The sequence below is a fragment of the Apostichopus japonicus genome, chromosome 19, assembly GCF_037975245.1.
Source record: "Apostichopus japonicus isolate 1M-3 chromosome 19, ASM3797524v1, whole genome shotgun sequence".
NCBI classification, from domain to species: domain Eukaryota; kingdom Metazoa; phylum Echinodermata; class Holothuroidea; order Aspidochirotida; family Stichopodidae; genus Apostichopus; species Apostichopus japonicus.
Window position 1 is genome coordinate 1,456,461 of NC_092579.1, and position 21,838 is coordinate 1,478,298.

The 21,838-nt window shown below is 36.4% G+C and overlaps 1 protein-coding gene across 1 annotated transcript; it reads right to left on the bottom strand.

The window, feature by feature from the left end:
• Positions 1–259: 259 nt before the first annotated feature.
• On the bottom strand, positions 260–17,259 carry LOC139960174 (gastrin-releasing peptide receptor-like). Its single transcript, XM_071958338.1, has 2 exons — positions 17,067–17,259; positions 260–4,295 (listed from the first exon to the last, which is right to left on the bottom strand). Exon 2 carries the CDS (start codon positions 4,235–4,237, stop codon positions 3,173–3,175), a length of 1,065 nt encoding a protein of 354 aa, XP_071814439.1. The 5' UTR covers positions 4,238–4,295; positions 17,067–17,259; the 3' UTR covers positions 260–3,172.
• Between the last annotated feature and the right edge of the window lie 4,579 nt (positions 17,260–21,838).

A 21,838-nucleotide genomic window follows, 5' to 3' on the forward strand; every position in this document is an offset into this window, starting at 1 on the left:
GCAAGATAGAAGATCAATAAATACAATGAAACTATAATAAACTTAGTATAATATTTTCGTTTTAATCTTTGTAACAGAGTAAATTTGTTGCTAGCATTTCTACAGTAGGCATAGAATTTATAATTATATACAGAATAAAATAAAATACTATAACAATTAATTAATTATAGGTATACAGTTGGCAAAATATCTATCGAACACAGGAGTAAAATATCCACAATACATTGCTTGTATTCAAAGCCATCTACCACTTACATCGCATTCTGCGTAACGTTATTAATGAATAGAAACTTTGATAAACATAAAAGTAATACTTTTGTTTAAGGAAAAGTCGCCCAGGAAAGAACCTGGGCACGAAAACCAAACTACCGAACGACTGATCGGCTCTCAACCCCAGTCCCCTTGCATCGGGACTGTGACTGTGTGATCATCACCATTCCCCTCGAAAGGGAACAGATACTTTACATCAGAGTAATTGTATTTAAACTTGTAATGACAGGTCGCACAAGTCAAGGAGTTCATTAACAAAGATAGCTGCGACATGATAAAAACCAAAACGTACTAAAAATACAAATGACGCATACGCATGTACCACCTTACAGTTATAAGATTGTCCAATCAAATTGTATTTAAAGCTATTAAGACATAACCGAAACTTTTGGAAACGTGAGATTTTTTATTTTGCTATAATTACTACAAACATAAAAACAGGATCTGGATGACGATTTATAAAGTACAGAAATGCATGAAATCAATAATACCGAATTAGCTCTAATTTTCTTGACAAACTGAGTTTCTTAGTTTGTTCAAAATACAGCATGATTTTTATTTTATAATGCTTTGATATTTTGGTCAAAAAATGCTACGATAAGCTTTGGTGAATAGCTTCGCCAATTCTTGGTCCCGTCCGTGCACGTGACGTCAGCCCATCTGACGGTCTTTGAATCTGATCAGGCTATGCCATATATATATATATATATATATATATATATATATATATATATATATATATATATATATATATATAGGACAGTACTTCAATTATTCAAGGTAAACTTAGCACGACATAGTACACAGTGTGTAATTTGTGTGTGACAGGAACTAACAGCATATTCGCGAAATCAATTTCGTATAAATATTCATAATAATATTTATAAAAATGTTCATTTAATTTTCTACTGTGCAGCTTGCAAATAACAAAATAGTTAAACAGTTTTTTATCTTGTTTATTTTTGGTAGAGGCTAGACATAAGTTTACCATCACCTGACCCTGCAGGATTGTAAATACTAGAAAATATATATATCATTATGATATGGTGAGGCTAAGAGCTAATTGCAAGAAAATCCCCCAGTCAAGGTAATTAATTTCAGGATGTTTTCGTCTTTATTATTCCATGTTAGCGACTAAACTAGATAATCTCAAAAGTATAGCCCAAAGGGGATCGAATTTAAATGCTCTGGTTGTTAATGATTGCTAATTGCAGTGTGCAACTATATTGATTAGGAGTGCCTGTAGTATTAGCATGGGTTCCCTGCGTCATATTATAGCTTTATATTTCCCGTGCATCGATCTTGGTTTAGTTTGGATGTGTGTCAAAACTTTCCAGTAAAGTTTCTGAACAGCAACTTGAATAACCATTGCATTTTAAGCAGAAAACAAATGCGTTTGGATTCTCAAGTTCGATTAGATTCTAGAAGGTTGTTTGTTCAGAGACAGTGTGATAACATTTAATAGAAAAACAATTAAGCGATAACTAATTAAGAACAGCAATGAATAACTCAGGGGTGGAATCAGAATTAAAAACAATGGGAGGATGTAGCCCTGGGGTCGTTGAAGGCGACCCTAAGGTAGATGGGAAGGGGTGTGAGGGTCCTCTAGCAGACAAAAAGTTAATAATTTAGACGTGAAAAGGCGCATTGTAAGCCATATGTAGGATATATGTAAGCTCTGTAATTAGGTTTGCACTCAAGATCGTGCTAATAACTATATTTTTGTTGCTTATAACTATATACGTTTATTTCTTGACCGGTGGAGTTAAAAGGGTGGTGGTGTTGACCCCGATTCACCCCATCCATCCCCACCCAGAACATCCGCGCTTGTAATTAAGAGCAGAAACCTCCAAACGTTGGGATTGTATTGAACCATACCATAATGTAAGTTAAAGTAACGCTTTCACGGAAGGAACCTTTCCCGAATGGAGCGCAGATACAAGACGCACTATACAGATATATACATATATAGATATATACATGGGTTATATATAACCGTAATGAGAAGAGCATTTGTAAAGGTTGAATTTCTTTTACAAAGTTATATAACAATTCAAAGTGTGAGGAAACCATGGGTAATATGTATTACATATCATTGCACTTATAAAGTGAATAAATGTTTTATATCTCAGCAATGTATAAAGCTGGGATTTAGTATTATTCGCTTCGTTTATTCCTTTCTTTTTGTGGTAACTTTCAGATTTCTTTAATGCGAGGCGTGTATTCTCGCCTTTTCAACAACTGCTAATACGTACACCTTGTTGTAGCTGAATATCAAGGTCACAGACATCAGGGTATTTACAACATTGAATGTCCTTGAAAGGGGAGTCCTTCCGAAAATCGTACTTCATACCACGCTTTCAAAGCACTGGACACTATGACCACATAAACATTTGAATATCATGTTTCTATGTTAGACAGAGGTTGGAGACTGTTCATACTGTTATGTGTGAGCTTTGAAGCGTCACATGAAAATACATTGTATTGTAGAAGAATTATCTCAACGAACTGGCAAAGTTTATATAACTAAATGAAGTATGAATCAATAAGTAATGTCAAAAAGGCGGGAGCGAGAGCTGTAGAAAGGGAAGGATTTGACCTAAAAACAGCAATAAACTCACAACGTAGAAATGTTTTAAGAGGGCTGTAATTCATATCACATTTAATGTTTCATTCAAACATCAATATCCCGAGCATACATACATATTAAACAAAAGATGTACTAAGCTGAAGACGGATGTGAAACTCAGCTACCGTCCATTCTCTCAAATAAAGTTCGAGAGGCTATTTACAAACCATTTAGAAAAATCTAGATCAAGACAAGTTCCTCTACTGGAACCGTTTTAGCGTTGTTTGAGGGTTTTTTTTTTATCGTATATATTTGTTTCATCTCAGTATAAGTTCAAATACTAGAGCTGTTCGGATTTTTGGACACTGAGCTTGAATACAGCTTTGTGCTATCTCCGTTGCAAGGCCCATTTCGTGAAGATTGCTTTAATGACGTCATAGTCAATCGCTGAGGAGAGGAATCACTATGTGTGCTTAAACAGCATAATATGTTCTTTCTGGCATATCCGCGAAACATGGTACTAGCAGCGTACAGTGCGATCGGATTCAGGCAAGAACCCAACGACATGAAAATGTTAGAGACACTATTCCAATTTGCATAGTTGACTTTGGCATCGAAAAAGATAAACATCGTCAAAATATATCGTGGAAACCACGAAATCGCAAAAACGACGATGAGTGTTAGAATGATGATGCCAAGTCTGTTTCGAGACTGTACAGCTCGGCGTGCCGACATGGAATCGTTTCTTCTTAACATCGCACCGCCGCCGATAAGTTTAATAGCCATGATCGAGTAAACGCAGCTGATTAACAACAGGGGAATCATATAGAAGACCACGAAACGGCAAATATGGTATACTTTGACTACATTATTAATGTCTAAATAATGAACTCTAATGAAGTCGCTTATGCAGATTTCTTTGCAATGTTGCATCGGTACTATCGCCGATAATATCGCGATTACCCAAATCAGGACACAGGCAATCACCGTTCTGTTAATTCGATGGTTGGCAAAGTTCTCCATTGGGTGCATAACGGCACGGTATCGAATGAACGAAAGCACAACGAGTGACAAAATGGATACGTCGTGACTACAATATGTAACCAGTGCGAGCATTTGACAGAAAGATAACCCAAATGGACGAAAAAATAACACGTTTTCAAAAATACTTGACGGAACAAAAAATATCACGAATAAGAAATCGCCGATTGTCAAATTGATTATGAAGGCGTTGTTGACATCACGTAGTTTCTTTTCTCTCATAAATAAATACAAAACACTTCCATTCCCTGCTACACCGATCAGCAATATCGCGCTATAACAGAGCAACACGAAATTATTTCTCCCTTTATGCCCAGCTAGTGCTGAGATGGTGGTTGAGCAGTCCGATTCGTTCATTTTGCATGTCGTCGCCTAGTTCCGATCACGTGTGGTAAACGCTGGTTCTTTAACTGTCCTGTAGAGGGAAAAAAGCAGAACGTAAGTAATTTGTAGCCTTTACGTTTATGAATATATTTGTATACATTGTTCTTTACAGATGGCAAAAGTCTACATTATATAAATAGAGAAAACCAGAGAAATAAGATATGACTCATAATTGACAAATAAGGAGTAAAGTTTTAGAACATATATTGGAATTATCGGTCCCCCTGGGACCTTCGTCAGCAATACTTGGTAGTCGAATGAAAAATACAAAAATGTAACACAATGAAAGTATGACGCTAGATAAGTGTAAGTTGCATTGATGGAATTAGAACCAAATAAATAAACCATGACTATACAGGAAGCGGATTAAGGAGCAAAGAGCGGATTACATATGTTTGTAGAACTGATAGTTGTTAAGGGGTTAAGATATATAGTAAATCAATAAAGAGTAACACACCAGAAAAATTCGACTTCACGACCAGTTTTGTCCTTTCGGGACTCATCAGGCGAAGGTAGGAATCCAGCCCCCGGGTCTTGTGTCACGAACCGAAGTCCGTACCACTCGACCACAGTGATTCTACTGGTGTGTGAATGCGTATAAATTGGCTTTGTATAACTGTCATTGAGGGCGTATAGCCAAAGTGTTATGATGGTACAGAGTGCACCCCTGGTGCTTTGAATCTGACAATTTACACAGAATAACCACTCTTTATAGGCAAGCCAAGCCGTAAATAAGGAATGAATGTGTAGTAAGTGGTATATGACAGATATATAGTAAATAAATAAAGAACAACACACCAGAAAAATTACACTTCACGACCGGTTTCGTCCTTTTGGGACTCATCAGGCAAAAGGAAGAATCGAACCCCCGGATCTGTCATTGAGGGCGTATAGCCCAAGTGTTATGATTGTACAGAGTGCACCCCTGGTGCTTTGAATCTGACAATTGGGCTATACGCCCTCAATAACAGTTATAGAAAGCCAATTTATACGCAGTCACACATCACTTTGTAGGGAACTTTACGTTACTTTATAAGCTCTGCTTTATTTTAATTTTTTTACACATGTAATCATTGTAGCTATGAAAGCACGCTATAGGGTATTCTGATGGTAGCCGTAGCCTATATATGCTGAGGGGAAGCCCTATTGGGAATCTATGTGTAAATTAATTGTTAGGTTAGTTCTATCATTATCACTTGTTCATACCAAAAAGGGAGTTCGGGGAGAAATGAGCTGGGTGGGCCGTGTAGTTACTATGTTTAAAAAAACCCGTGGTATATACGTATATTCACAGTCCCTCAACATTCTTAATGAAAACATATGGGCACTAATGTAGGGGCTAACAATGAAACTGATAGGCCTACGTAAAACACATAGTGATGTCATAAATATATTTACGAACCGTAGTTTGACATTAAAATGCTCCACTGTTCAAGCAGGTTAAACTCTTAGGAGCTCTTTACGTTTATTATTGTTATTCTAACCAAACTCATGAAAACCTAACCAGACGCACGATCATCGCTTCCTCGACCATGCATAACTATAATGAAATCAGAAGAAATGATATGAACTTTTAGCTTAAAAGTAACGGAAATAATGCATACTGTCCAGGCGTTCACATTATCGTAGGCCTACTTTCATTTAGTAAGTGGAAATCTTAGGGGGCAGCTACCCCCCTCCCCACCCCACCCGCTGGCTACGGCCCTGAAATTATTAAAGATCAATCCACAAGAAAACTTCAACTTTGGGACTCGTCATGCATGGTTACATATATACTTCATAAAAGTTAAGTTCGATTTGATAAATATTAATATAACCTCCTTGGGTTCATGATAAAGTTGTGACGTGACGAATATATCCAAAGTAGATATTGTATTCTGTCGTTTAGTTTAATAAATACTTAATAGATCAAAGTTGCTTAAGATAACCTATTTAAATACCACGGAAGACGGTTTCCTGATTGAAGAACATACATGACACTATATGATGAACCTAAACCTCAGATTTACATTGTACGATTGGATACACAAAATGGTGTCCAACGACTGAGTTAGGTATATATAGGATCATGAATATTCATAGATCACAGTCATCCTGGGCACCTTTCAATAAGGATACAACACCATTTGTCTTAGACAAATAAACAATACCTGAAAACTTGTCGTTTGCGGCCATATAGGTCTTTTGTTTTTCCCATTGATATTTCTGTTGTATCTGAGGAGGAGTTGACCTACTGGTCTGTACATATTAGCCTTTAAAGTCTAGCTACATTTACCGAACGAACCTCTCAGCTGTTAAATTACCATAACTGACCAGAACCAGAGTACTAACGCAAATTGCGTCTAGGCTATTGAAAGGAGTGAGTATCTCCTCCCCCATGCACACTATACTGTCTTATCCAATGAGTAAACATGTTCTTTGTCACTAACATTCGTTACAATTAACACTTTCCCACAAGCTATAAGAAAGGCATGCCGAAGGCTTACACAAGGCTATACATACATAACATCAAATAGTAAACAGTCTTATAAGAAAGGCATGCCAAAGGCTTACACAAGGCTATACATACATAACATCAAATAGTAAACAGTCTTATAAGAAAGGCATGCCAAAGGCTTACACAAGGCTATACATACATAACATCAAATAGTAAACAGTCTTATAAGAAAGGCATGCCAAAGGCTTACACAAGGCTATACATACATAACATCAAATAGTAAACAGTCTTATAAGAAAGGCATGCCAAAGGCTTACACAAGGCTATACATACATAACATCAAATAGTAAACAGTCTTATAAGAAAGGCATGCCAAAGGCTTACACAAGGCTATACATACATAACATCAAATAGTAAACAGTCTTATAAGAAAGGCATGCCGAAGGCTTACACAAGGCTATACATACATAACATCAAATAGTAAACAGTCTTATAAGAAAGGCATGCCAAAGGCTTACACAAGGCTATACATACATAACATCAAATAGTAAACAGTCTTATAAGAAAGGCATCCCGAAGGCTTACACAAGGCTATACATACATAACATCAAATAGTAAACAGTCTTATAAGAAAGGCATGCCAAAGGCTTACACAAGGCTATACATACATAACATCAAATAGTAAACAGTCTTATAAGAAAGGCATGCCGAAGGCTTACACAAGGCTATACATACATAACATCAAATAGTAAACAGTCTTATAAGAAAGGCATCCCGAAGGCTTACACAAGGCTATACATACATAACATCAAATAGTAAACAGTCTTATAAGAAAGGCATGCCAAAGGCTTACACAAGGCTATACATACATAACATGAAATAGTAAACAGTCTTATAAGAAAGGCATGCCAAAGGCTTACACAAGGCTATACATACATAACATCAAATAGTAAACAGTCTTATAAGAAAGGCATGCCGAAGGCTTACACAAGGCTATACATACATAACATCAAATAGTAAACAGTCTTATAAGAAAGGCATGCCGAAGGCTTACACAAGGCTATACATACATAACATCAAATAGTAAACAGTCTTATAAGAAAGGCATGCCAAAGGCTTACACAAGGCTATACATACATAACATCAAATAGTAAACAGTCTTATAAGAAAGGCATGCCAAAGGCTTACACAAGGCTATACATACATAACATCAAATAGTAAACAGTCTTATAAGAAAGGCATGCCGAAGGCTTACACAAGGCTATACATACATAACATCAAATAGTAAACAGTCTTATAAGAAAGGCATGCCAAAGGCTTACACAAGGCTATACATACATAACATCAAATAGTAAACAGTCTTATAAGAAAGGCATGCCGAAGGCTTACACAAGGCTATACATACATAACATCAAATAGTAAACAGTCTTATAAGAAAGGCATGCCGAAGGCTTACACAAGGCTATACATACATAACATCAAATAGTAAACAGTCTTATAAGAAAGGCATGCCAAAGGCTTACACAAGGCTATACATACATAACATCAAATAGTAAACAGTCTTATAAGAAAGGCATGCCAAAGGCTTACACAAGGCTATACATACATAACATCAACCTAATCCCGCGATAGTATTGTTCTGAGTTTCACATTAATAGAAAGATTGAACAGTAATTAGAAACGTTTGGTGACATAGTCTTCTCCAATAGAATTCGAAATCTACATTAAATTGCTTTCATTATTTTGTTATCTAATATATAAGGTTCATTCATAAACCAGTCAATCAATTTAATTACTTACATACAGTAAGACATTGCCGACAATGCCTCGCTAAATTAACATATATAAACAGCTAACGGGCGTACTGATAAAGGCAGTTTTAGCGGTAAATGAACCTGCCACATTGTTATTTGATGATAAAATTGAACACATTATTTGTATAAAATACGTTAAAATGTCAATTTCTTGAGTTACTTTGAATAATTTTCTGATTTAGTATATCTTTCTTGCAGATATATGGTTCCATTGTATTGTTTTCAAACTCCGCACAATAGGCAAGGAATTATTGAGTCTTTAACATATCATCATGGTTAAGTTGCAGCCATTTGGCTCTTCCAGCATATGAATGCTCTAAAGTTTACCTAAGCAACGGTTTCCATGGAAATGCATGATATGAAAACTTCACGGTTACAAAGAGGTCCATCATGGTCACATATGATTTGGTGGTGGTGGGGGGTTCCATTTTTTGGTCTGGTGACGAAACGTGTCCGTTTATGTGTGTGTGTGTATGTATGGGTGTGTGTATGTGCATGTGAATGGGATGCAGTACTTTTTTGACGTAATAAGTTCAAAGTTCAAATAACTAAAAACAGCATTTTGACCATTATGGACATACAAACATGACAAAATGACCAAAACGCTCCAAACCAGGTGCGATATCAAAGTCTGTAAGGATACAAGTGAATTAATTAAATAGATGTCAGTGGTCACCTCCCAAACTGTAAGACCGATGGAGGTACCCCACACCAAACATAAACTGTGCACTACACCCATGGTGAACGAAATGTTTCGAAACCATTGAAAGAACAGAACATATCGCCAGTTTCTAATTCGGAACCAGAAATACCAAAATCTACGGAAGACTCGCCGTAACAACACTGCATATGCATCAATTTTGAATAGATCTCATTGTCATGTTTATTTGAAGCAATGTATATTATTTTGTAAGATTTTTTTCTGAGGGAGACTGAATCAACATGGTTTTCATTCATAGTTTCTGCACAGTCTCTTGTCCATTATTAAATTTCATCTTTTATCTCACTTGAGAGAGCGGATGGGAGTGGATAATATAATAAATAATTTAAAATTTTATAATAATTTTAGGTTTACAGTCTTGTTCAGGGCCAAGGCCCTCTCACACGACTTTACAACTTAACCCTGGTCATTGGTAACTTGTCACACCTACACACCAAAGTGTGCACAATTCAATCAATCTCTCCTGGGGCACCACAGTGCACCACAACCACGTGTCCCCCGGGGGACTTCCCATAGGGTGCAGCCACAAACCGGCGCAAACAAACTATATTTACAAGTTACCTCGCAAGTCCCCATTTATACACCTGGGTGAAGAGAGGCAATGGAGATAAAGCGCCTTGCCCAAGGACACAACGTAATGATCTGGCCAGGGCTCGAACCTGTAATCCATAGATCACAAGTCCACTGCCTTAACCACTTGACCACAACGCCCTCACAATAGCGGTTGACAGGATCTCAAAAGCATAGCAAAACTGTGTTAACTAAATCACAGATGACTTGAAAGACTACAGTGGTATTGTAAATCAGTGATCCCCATCGGCAGGTCGTGTTTGAGTAAGCCCTTATAAGTCGTAAACAAGCTTATGCAAATAGGTATAATTTCTTCCAACGGCTCTCCTATCTTTTCTGCGACGAGTATATACAGGTATTCACCCAACATCACATACCGTGAACGCGATGCACAGAAGGGCCTCTCATAAAATGTCAATAAAGTCATTTAAATATAATAATATATTTCGCATCAGTACATTTCTAAGCCATTGATCTCAAGTACAACCAATTCAAGACCAATTGTGCGATTTTGTGACATTTTGTGATCGATAAAACTAATGGTTCTCATTAAGTGCATTTTAATCTTCAGGCAATACTGCAGCAGTTTCAAGGTCATTAACCGTGTTCCTTTCTTTTCTCTCGTTGATTTCGTTGGTTTCTTGCGGGTCGTGTGCTCTTTCTCCTCTCAAGATCTAATTTTGTCAAGGGGAACAATATCTAATCCTCTATTATCATCGCATAATCCTCTCTTATCCTCCTCACTGTGTCAAACCCTCTCTGCAGTTCTGAAAATCCTTTCTAGTCGATGTCTTATTACCTCTTGTCAGTGTCTAATCCTCTTGATCCTTTCTCCTCCCTGTCTAAACCTCTCTCCCCTTTATCTAACTTGTGTAATAATCTAACCCTTTTTAATAATCCACACATTGTTCATTCCTTTCTTCTCATTATCCAATCCTGTCTAATAATCCACACTTTCCAATCCTTTCTAAGCATTGTCTTATCTTGTCTAATAACCCACAGTAATCCTTACTCATTATTATCGACAGTAATCCTTTCTCCTTATTATCTACAGTAATCCTTTCTCCTTATTATCTACACTAATCCTTTCTCCTCATTATTTTCACTAATCCTTACTCATTATGATCTCATCTTGTCTAACAATCCACAGTGTCCAATCTTTCTTCTCATTATCTAATCCTTACTCCTTATTATATAATTCTGTCTAATACTCCACACTATCAAATCCTTGCTAATGGTCGAATCCAGTCTAATCATCCACCACTGTCTAAACCTGACAACACCCTCATATGCCGTCCTAGTTTGCATACAATCAGCAAACTCTCGGCAAATACATTTCATGAGATTAGTAGACATTTTTCTTTCTTGACATTTTTCTTTCTATGTCTCATAATGTACTTCATTTTTCTAATATCTTAAAATTAGATATCGGTATCAGTGTCAAATTTATTGGGTAATAGAAGTTCGCGAGCAAGAACATTTTGTGATTGTTTGGTTTATAATTCGATATGTACATATAGGATGTGCAACATATTACATTTCCGCCTAGCTATTTACGATAACCTTATCTGGACGACTCTTCTTACTTATTTCATTGTCTTTCGGTGGTGGTGAGGCTTGGTTAATTACAAATTTTGTGGGAGATTTTAAAACTTCAATTTTTTTTTTTATTCCTGTTCGTCCTTGACTCTAATAATAAAATACTTCGGTACAGATTTTGTAAAGATATTAAAAATATAGAGCTATATTTAGTGAAGTTACGAATCCCGCGAAACAAGCTTCCCTTTCAATATCTGCTTGATGTAATTTTGATCGATTTTCTGTCACCATCTTGAAAAATGTTTGGATGTTCCCTCGACATATCCTACGGCTGTTATATATCACAACGTTATATTATAACCCTGAAACCATCTTCTTCATTCTTAGAAAAGCAAACTTTTCGCCACATTAGTATATTAGCTCTCCATATTACATTGTAAAAAAGTCCATAAATTTGATTTCTTAAAACATGTCACACTATTTTATTCAGTGACATTATTATTATTTACTCGATAATCAAAAATTAAAGGTAAATTATATGTAAACTTAATTTAGATCTAATGAACTATATAATTATGATCTCTTGTTTTTTGTTGTTGTTGTAACTTTTAAAGTATCTGAATGCCATCGCGTTCCTCTGTTATGTAACAATGACAGATGCCAATAAAATAATTGACTTCTGTTTTTTAAACAGCATTTGGTTTGGTTTTACCTCTCTGTCCATTCCAAAACTATGACACAAAGTAATTTTTAGGACAGAAACTAATGCTTCATCTCCCGCAACCTTTATGGGTGTCACGTAAACACATTCACCGTTAAAAAGGAAGATTTCTTTACAAGCACCTTTGTATAATTAAAACTGCATTCAACTGTTAATTAACTATTAAATAATCTTGGAGTGTACTCTATACGTTTACGTACATAACGTCCTGTTATTTTATAGAACGTTAATTTAACGTGTTCCTATAGCCTGCTAATTTAAAGGGAGTGAAGACTCGCGCACACAAGAAACGTCTGATGCCGGTAATCTGACCAAGTTTTGAATGAGGTGTAACAGAAGTGTTAGACACCACCATCGATCTCAGAAAATACACTCACAGCTTGCTACCGTCGGTAATTAGACACTAGTGTACAGTCAACACATGCAGCTACGGTCGATACCCACAACTCAGTGTACATAGCAGCGATGGACATCTCAGGTCCAGATAAAAGATAACACGGTACCACGTTTCATTACTGTCTGCATTTTGTAGCGACAAGAAAAAAGTCACTTTCAAGCAAAGTTAACTTTTTCAGATGGCGGCACGCGGTTTGGGGCGAGTCTTCAGTGTCTTTAAACATACGAAACGCATATATTTGACTAACGAGGTGCCGTGATATAGTAGGTACCTACGCCGAAAATTCAAAAGGTAATTTGCGTAGAGCGATTCTATACCTCGAATAACTTACAAAGCTAAACCTTCGTAAAATGAAAACAGCGGACGTTGGTTGGACGCAATTCAAAATGCGGTTCAGTAATTAAGTAAAGTAATTCAATTCATTAAGCTGTATACAGAACTGAAAAAGCGATGAGGTCTTACAACCCTTCTAACACAACACCCCCCCCCCCCCAGTCCCAGAAACACAAAATCGGCAAATCAGCATTCTTTTGGTTCAAACTTTCATGGTTAATTAAACGGAAGTTTCAGGCAAATGTCTGGGTAAACAGCAGACAAAGAAAAGCTAGATAACAACGGCATTTAATGAAGGAACTACTGTGATTAACTATTCTACACCGTAAAACCACGACCGCATCCATGAAATCAAGTCAGGCAATAGAAATAATGGTTCGAGCCCTCGACAAATTGGCACCAACGTAATAAACACTTGCATCAACTAGTCTGCTTCTAGACAAAAATATAGTCATATTTAAGGCTTTAAGGCTTTTTCTTTGTGCTTACATATTCGACTAAACATAAAGCACTTTTCAATATTTCTGGAATTAATAATTATAATAATAATCAGACAGTTGTTTTTAAGACGCTTAAGCGACCACGAATGTGGGAGAAGCCCGCAAGAGCTTATGGATTACAACTTTCACGTCTGGTGGCTTCCAATTTAACAATTAAACTCAAATGTGGAATCTTTTCAACTTAGAAAGCCATTTTAGATGGGAAAACCGTAGATTGCTTTTGGTTGAAAACCCATCTTACTATGGCCTGGCCGGGCATCGAACCCCAAACCTCCAGGTTGCTTAGCCACATTTCTTCAAATGCCACCGCCTTTATCCACTCGGCCACAGCATCAGTATATATACATACATTCGATGTTTTCTGACAATTTTTGCATTGAAATGCAACAACACCTGTTAATTTTTGTTTTTAACAAACAGGTAATTTTAAATAAGAAAAAAAGGAAAAAGAACGAATTTTATTACATTATATTGAGAACGACACTTCTAATGCTGAAATAAGTGGACCTGAAATTTGAAGTAACATTCACACTGTACCGAGTACCGTTACTCTATTAAGCATATACAATACGGGTTTAAGAATCATTCAAATTCCTCAGATTATAAAGCCTATAATAATTAATTAAATTACAAACTAAATATTTATTATTCACCATTCAATGATTAAAATATCTTTGCTTGTTGGTGATTTTATATTTCTTCTATACTTTCTAAACTATGTTTTGTATGTAACTAGTACTTATAAATACTTATGTATTATTATGCATACTTATGTACACTTATGTTTACTTATAAACATACTTATGCACACTTATGTATACTTATGCACACTTATGTATACTTATGCACACTTATGTATACTTAAGTAAACTTAAGTTTACTTATGTTTTGTATATATATACTTTTCAAACTAATGGTCCTGGGAAATGAAGTTCGTAAATATGCCTATTTAGACAAGTTTCGTTTTAAATCTGGTACCATTCAATGTTTTAAACATTTCTGATTAACAATTGTGACAACATTATAGAATCAAAATATACAACAAACGTTCTTTTATTTTCAAAACAAGTTGTGGAATTCTGTTCATGTGAAATATCTCTTCTTTTTTGGGGGTGGGGGAGGGGGTAATCAGCTATAATTTTATTTTCAGAAAGGAGTCTTCAATGGGTAAACTTGCATGCTGGAAAAAGTGTTATCCTTGAGATAAAAAATATATATATAAACTTTAAATAATGTATGCATTTTAGGCATACAATTTGTTATACCGTAATAGTGTCCACGAGCACTCCTCTACGCCTCCGCAATTTACTCTCTATACGCCGACCCATTATTGTTGTCTTAACAAATCACAGACGCCAGAGAATAATAATCTTGTTGGCATTTTATAGGGAAAATGCTCTAATTTAGTCAGAAAGCTGCCATTTACCTTGACAATTGACTGTTTATATGTCAATATTATCGTCAGCGAATTGACGTAGAATCAATATCCTTGTCAAATGTTATTCCTCATCACAAAGTTCAACCACATACGGTATACCTCTCTGCCCAGACTAATCCACTTTGTACCGAGTCCCCTTTTATATTGTGTTAATTACAGCAACGAGTTCATAAAACCGAACGTGTTCACATTTAGCGCATTTCATTCAAGTATTTTATTTATTTTTTTAGCGTGAATTTTATCAGTTGATATCTAAGAAATAGAAAAGGGATGTTAGACGCCTGTGATATCTTGTATAAAAACAAGCGTATGAGTAAGTGGTTTAACGAAGTGCCTCAAGAAAGACTTTTAATAGACTTATGACCTTTTTCAGATGTCAGTAGGCTGATAATGTTTTGTATTAATGATATCAAACTAACACCATGTTGTACATAAAGTGAGTGTTATTGTGATGTAAACATAGAAAGGTTGTTTCTAAGGGTAACAACACGGGAGCTCAAAGTTTGGTAAGAAGTCCCTATTCGATATTCTTAGTAATAATATATTTGTGTTATAGCGCCTCCCATTTTACCAACAATCTCACCAAAAATGAAAATCACAAAAACGCTCTGAAATTAAATTACCAACGGCAATGAGGACACAGGATGTATAATAAAACAAATACTACACTATGCCAACTGAGAGAACCGCGACAAGTTTATAATAAACAACATTATCATTTACATTTATACTATGATTCAGCAATCGATACACTACAGTGGAAATTCTGTAACAGAGGTTACAGGGACACATGTTAAATTTTAACGTCAAATTATATAAATATATATATTTTAAATCATATACAATTTCATTGTCAAAATTTCTATTCTTGTTTTAATTTCATATATAAATATCATATCGTTCAAACCCTTTCGAGCACAGTTTATTTCTTCCTAATATTAATGTGAAATACAGTTTACGTATACATTTGTCAATTGCTCTTGATATTTATCAGACTGCAGGCAGGAGAAAACTCAATAATAACCTATGCTAAACTACATAGTCCAGTCAATTTGATTGACGTAGTATCTGCGATACCTCCAGGATAAGTCTTCGTAAGAGTAAATGTTGCCCTATATTGAACGTGACCTAGAGTGATAAATGCACCGTTGTAAATTGTTTGTCGTCTAGGTGATATATCAAAATTGATTTTGGTGCCTTAAAGTAGGGTATTAATATCTGGAAAATTGCAAGAGTCACGTTTCCAAAGTAATAATTTCAAAACGACCGCAATAGTGTCGTAGCAATGATTGCCGTGTAAGTCACGTATCTAATGCTTCGCGAATTAATTTACATTTCCTGGATTATGGATATATTCCATTCATGGTCTTTGATATTTCGCTATCCCCTCCCCTCACCCCTCCCCCCTCACCCTCCTCTCCCATGCAACTATGTTAGAGTTGAGATTTCGATTAACAGGACTATTAAGCTTAAAAATGCAGTGAAACTTATTGAATGATATCTATGATCATCTATATATATATTTTATCTTATTGGTTTATTTTCAAGTCTTTCATAAAATAAAAACATAAAATATCGAAAATTTAAAATCATGATAAAATTCGATGTTGACTAAGATATTTAAATAGAATATGACTCCGTTTGTTTACTTTACCTCTTCACAAGATACACATGCATCTTCAAATTGTTGCTGCCCGGGGGTGGGGTGGGGGAGTTCCACTTACTCTGCTACACTTTGGTCAGATTATAGCTTTTCCGAGATTTATTTAGCGGGTAAAGCAAATCAAACTTTATTTAATTTTTGTTTTATTGTTATTTTCATTATTAGTAATTTATATATTATCTCTTTCCAGAATGCAATGTACCGGCGGTGAGATATTGTGCTTTATCTACACTTTTTACCAAAACACTATTGAAAGTTGCTGCCCGGCACCTCACACCCTTCTCTTATTATATATTTCTTCTTCTTCGGAATAAGCCGCAAATTGTTAAAATTATCAACATTTTATTAATCAACCTTCAATCAATTTCCAAATTTCCCGTTTTTGTTGTTGTTGCTGTTGCTTTTGTCTTTGGGGGAGGTTAGCACCGACTTTAAAGACACTGTGAGGCTAATTGCAGCCTATACAAACTGTCATGCATGCTTGAATAGTATATGTTTCAACATGGATGGTTAAAGGCAGAGAAAAACGGCATTTCTGGACACTTTCACAGATATGGGCAATTGAACTCCTCCCTACACACCACCTTTTACACTCCCTACCCTTTCCCTCTTGTAATCGACAGGTCGGTTTATTGAACACTATAAAGAACTGGAAAATCTAAAACTTACCGTTGTTCTTTTCGAAGTAAGTTATCCGTCACAAATAGCCTGTGGTAGAGGCTTTGTAAGATGAAAGAAAGTAAACTAAAAAATGATCAAATGACAAAAAGGTCCTGATATTGGTACTTCTTTGGTACAGTAATAGTTGAAGTTCAATTCAAGAAGTGAAATGGTTTTAACGGTTCGCTTCTCATTTATTGCCATGCATGTTTGGTTGTGCGTTAGCTATATCGTGTACGATGGTTCATACCAGCTTAGCCAATCCTGGTTCTCGACGATGATTGGCTGATATTGTGATATGACGTAACACTTTTTGAAGGACTTTCAACAGTTACATTTCACTCAAGTAAATAGAGCTTCGAGTTCAAGGAACGCTTGAGAGGAGAGCGAGAGAGTTTAATCGTGTTCGATACGTCTAGATTATGAACAAGTACGGATAATTTAGCACGAAGCCTTTGTTTCAATCCTGTATCGCGAAACAAACAATATGCTTTTGGCACCAGCTGAGCGATCGGTGCACGGAGTTGGCCTTTGCAGGGGAAGGATCGAGCTGTAGTTAACTAAAGTATAGAATATGAACCTTTGAGGTAGTAACGGTTTGTCTTTGTGTTAGTAGCAAATAAGATTATGTGTGATTTATTGAAATACTTTTAACTTATTCGCAGAAATAGAAACTTATGGACCTCAATTATATATTAATATTTCTCGCGGTTTTTTTGCTGACTTTAAATGTATCAATTTGCAAGTTTCCATGTAAATACCATTATAGGCCATGTTCAATGGCAGATCCAGGTTGCCTCGGAAGATGGCGCCATGGATATAAGTACACATAAGACACATACCCCCACCTCCCCCCCCCCCAAAAAAAACCGCGAGGCCTGCCTATAATGTCCACTATCTATAGGCTATCTACTTTCAGCAAATTAATTTTTTTGCAGCTTATTTTTATTTATTTATCATTATTATTATTATTGCCAAATCTAACTCATGGGCCTTGTCTGGTGACAATCTCTGAACCATTTCTCTTTGGCAAGGATGACAGCCAGACGTATACGTGATACGTTTTACTAACATCAGCCCCCTCTCCCCCTTTCCCCCTCTCCACCTCTCCACTTCTCCACCTCTCCCCCTCTCCCCCTCTCCCCCTCTCCCCCTCTCCCCCTCTCCCCCTCTCCCCCTCTCCCCCTCTCCCCCTCTCCCCCTCTCCCCCTCTCCCCCTCTCCCCCTCTCCCCCTCTCCCCCTCTCCCCCTCTCCCCCTCTCCCCCTCTCCCCCTCTCCCCCTCTCCCCCTCTCCCCCTCTCCCCCTCTCCCCCTCTCCCCCTATCCCACTCTCCCCTCTCCCCTTTCCCCCTCTCCCCCTCCCTCTTCCCCCTCTCCCCCTCTCCCCCTCTCCCCTATCCCCCTCTCCCCCTCTCCCCCTCTCCCCCTATCCCACTCTCCCCTCTCCCCTTTCCCCCTCTCCCCCTCCCTCTTCCCCCTCTCCCCCTCTCCACCTCTCCGCTCTCCCCTCTCCCCCTCTCCCACTTCAACTTACACTAAATTTGATCACTTTTCCGTTTCCCAAATGCATAAATTCTCAGTTTGTTGAAACCGATATATATATAATAATTAGTACAATTAAATCTGCAAGGCTAATGGTTCGTGCATTAAAGGTGACTTCCCGCATAATTTTGGTCTTGTTAGGTTTTATTCCAAGAAACAAGAACAAATTGAGCGCTAATAATATCGTTACTATAGTTCTCCGATTTTCACGATATTCACCTATTAAAATATGCAAACACATTGGAATGCTCCTTTAAGGCTAATTTCTAATTTGCTCAGCTAAAACATGTTCTTTTAACTTCTTATAAACAACAGAGCATCTTAAGCCTGACAGATGACATCATTTTACATTTTAACATTTTGTAACACGTTGTACGCATGTCACTTGAGGTTAAACTGTCCTATGTTTTCCCCATTGAGTGATGTGTTGTTGTGTTGCACCTGAGTAACTGATCTAATTGTTATATTTGTATACCAACATTTTTCGCGCGCGAAACATGATCATGTACATATCATATAGGCATTCATCGGTTATTACATCACATGCCAGTAACATGCAATCATTTGCCGTTTTATTACCCTTCCATATTGGTTAGAATTTTTGGAGACGTCGTAACAATAATAATGATAATAATAATAATATAAGTTGAACCCTTCAAAAACACATTGCAATTTATTTTTCTTTTAGTAGGTGCCAGAAAAATTCTCAGCATATTGCCCGAATTTTCACAAAAGAATTTGGTTGGGGGCTGGAGCCCCCAGCCCCCCCCCCCCGCCTCCTACGCCTATGCTATTACACAAGGTACAATCACTGGAACTTGATGAACCTCATTTGTTTAAAGGGTAATTTCCCCCCCCCCCCAAAAAAAAAAATAAAATAAACGTGTACTAGAAATACAACCTGGGATGAGAGTTGTGTTCTTCAAGAGTCTACATCATATCGAAGTTAATTTGTCAGGCTAAAGTCAAGATTTTGGTAAATACTCTCGTCTGAAGGAGGGTTGAATTTACTAATAAAATACTCCCTGATTCTGAGGATGCAACAATGTTTTGATCAAAGAAATTCATGATATGAAGCAACGGTGTCACATGTGATAAAATTATCGATCAAGTATAGGTTATAACTATTTAATCAAGTTATCAATCAACTGATCGAAACAGCGGCTCATATTTTAATCTCAAATTGAATAAAACTAAATACAACTTTTAATTCAATAAGTGACCATTCGTGTAATTTTATCGACAAATTGCTAAGGTATTTGACTGTAAACATACACATCAACTCGACCTACACACCGTTAAATGAGTTCATGTGACACGCTCTGATTCCGTTATTTATAACGCCTGGATTCGAGAGACGTCTGTCGTCATAACAACGCTATATCTTTAAAGTGCATCATTTGAATGACAACATTAAGAGAAGCTCTGGTGCTATCTATACATCTCTGAACGTTGTTTTAATGTCAGTTCATGGAATCCCCAAATGGCCATCACGTGACCGATGTCCCATTTTCTCACCTTTGCAAGAATGGTATCCTTAACATGAGCAAGAAAAAAAAAACTGTAGTTATTCTGTCTTATACGGTACTAAACGTAAAACGTTACATTCCGTAACTGTATTCGAAAAACATATCATTACTCGTTATTTGCCAATTATGAGTCATATCTTATTTCTCTATTTATACATATATAAATATATATATATATATATATATAAATATATATATATATATATATATAGTTATCTATTTATATATATGTATATATAAATAGATAACTATATATATATATATATATATATAAATATATATATATATATATATATATATATATATATATATATATATATATATATATATATATATATATATATATATATATAACTAATATAGCTTCTACATTAAATGAATGGCTGCTGTACGTATCCATACTTCCTGCTGCGTTTCTGCCACCTCGTTAACCAACAGTTGAACTGATTTCCTTTTAACTGATCCTCTTAATTGACGATGGTTATTACCAGTTTTTAAAAAAGTAAAATTAACCCATTTCCTCGATTTATTGGGCTTAGTTGCCAATTTGCAAAATGCGAAATAGTTACAACACACAACATCGAGCGATATGAACATATAGGGGGAACAAAACGTATAGATAGCTTCTCGACAAGAAAGTGATGGCGTGCGTCACAAAAGACATTTTACTGGGAGTTATTCACTGAACTTCTCGGCCTTTTGGCTAAGGTCATGTGTAGTATCTGTTCCCTTTCGAGGGGAATGGTGATGCACACCCGACGATGATAACACAGTCACAGTCTCGATGCAAGGGGACTGGGGTTCAGAGTGGATCAGTCGTTCGGTAGTTTGGTTTTCGTGCCCAGGTTCTTTCTTGGGCGCCTTTTTCTTAAAAAGTTCACTGAACTTGACGACGAAACGCCGATGTTTGGACTTCTGCACAAACACTCAAACAAATATTTTATTATGTATATCATTAGTTTTTATGTAAGTGGCACGCTCTCCATCTGCCCTCTTCCAGTTTGCCGTTGTGAATAAGTCGATCACTAACAAAGAACGTTTTCTATATAGGCCTACTATGTCTCAATTCCCTGGTCACATGCAATTAAAGGTGTAGTTTATTACCAGGCGAAAATGTCACTACGCAAGAGTAGTGTTTTACGAGCGATGATATATAATTGCGAGTTAGTTGCTTTCCTTTTTATTTACACTGAAGAGAAAACGTTTGGATCTCCAAGGGTTTTTCCTTTCGTCTACATGTGTGAGTTTGAGATGCGTTCGCCCGTGTTTGTTTTGCTTGAATTTTAGATGCTATGTTTTAACGTGAACTCTTATCAGATCACGTAAATTAAGGTAGTATAAATTCCGAACATATTCAACTCAAATTTGAAACGACTGCGGTATGACTGTTAAACCAATTAACTTTACTTCGCGTTAGTGAATAAAATGGATTAATTGGAGTATAAATATTTATAAGAAATACTGTCAATAATTGAATCAAACTCCTCTAAATGAATGTGCGTTTCCCCATTAAAAAACACCTTGGTTTGACGTTTACTGATATCGAAATTCCCATCGGTCCATCCTAAGAATAAGTTAGTGACCCATCTGTGTTTCTGTAGTAAACATTGTCAGACCCTCGCTATAGCTCTGCCTCGCACAATAGTGTTATTTTCTTTCAGTTTATTGACAATTTTGTTGAACAAAACTGTAATAACTATAAAAAATAT

Excerpts from the sequence above, each read along its gene's own strand:
- LOC139960174 (XM_071958338.1), bottom strand. The coding sequence starts at position 4,237 with ATGAACGAATCGGACTGCTCAACCACCATCTCAGCACTAGCTGGGCAT.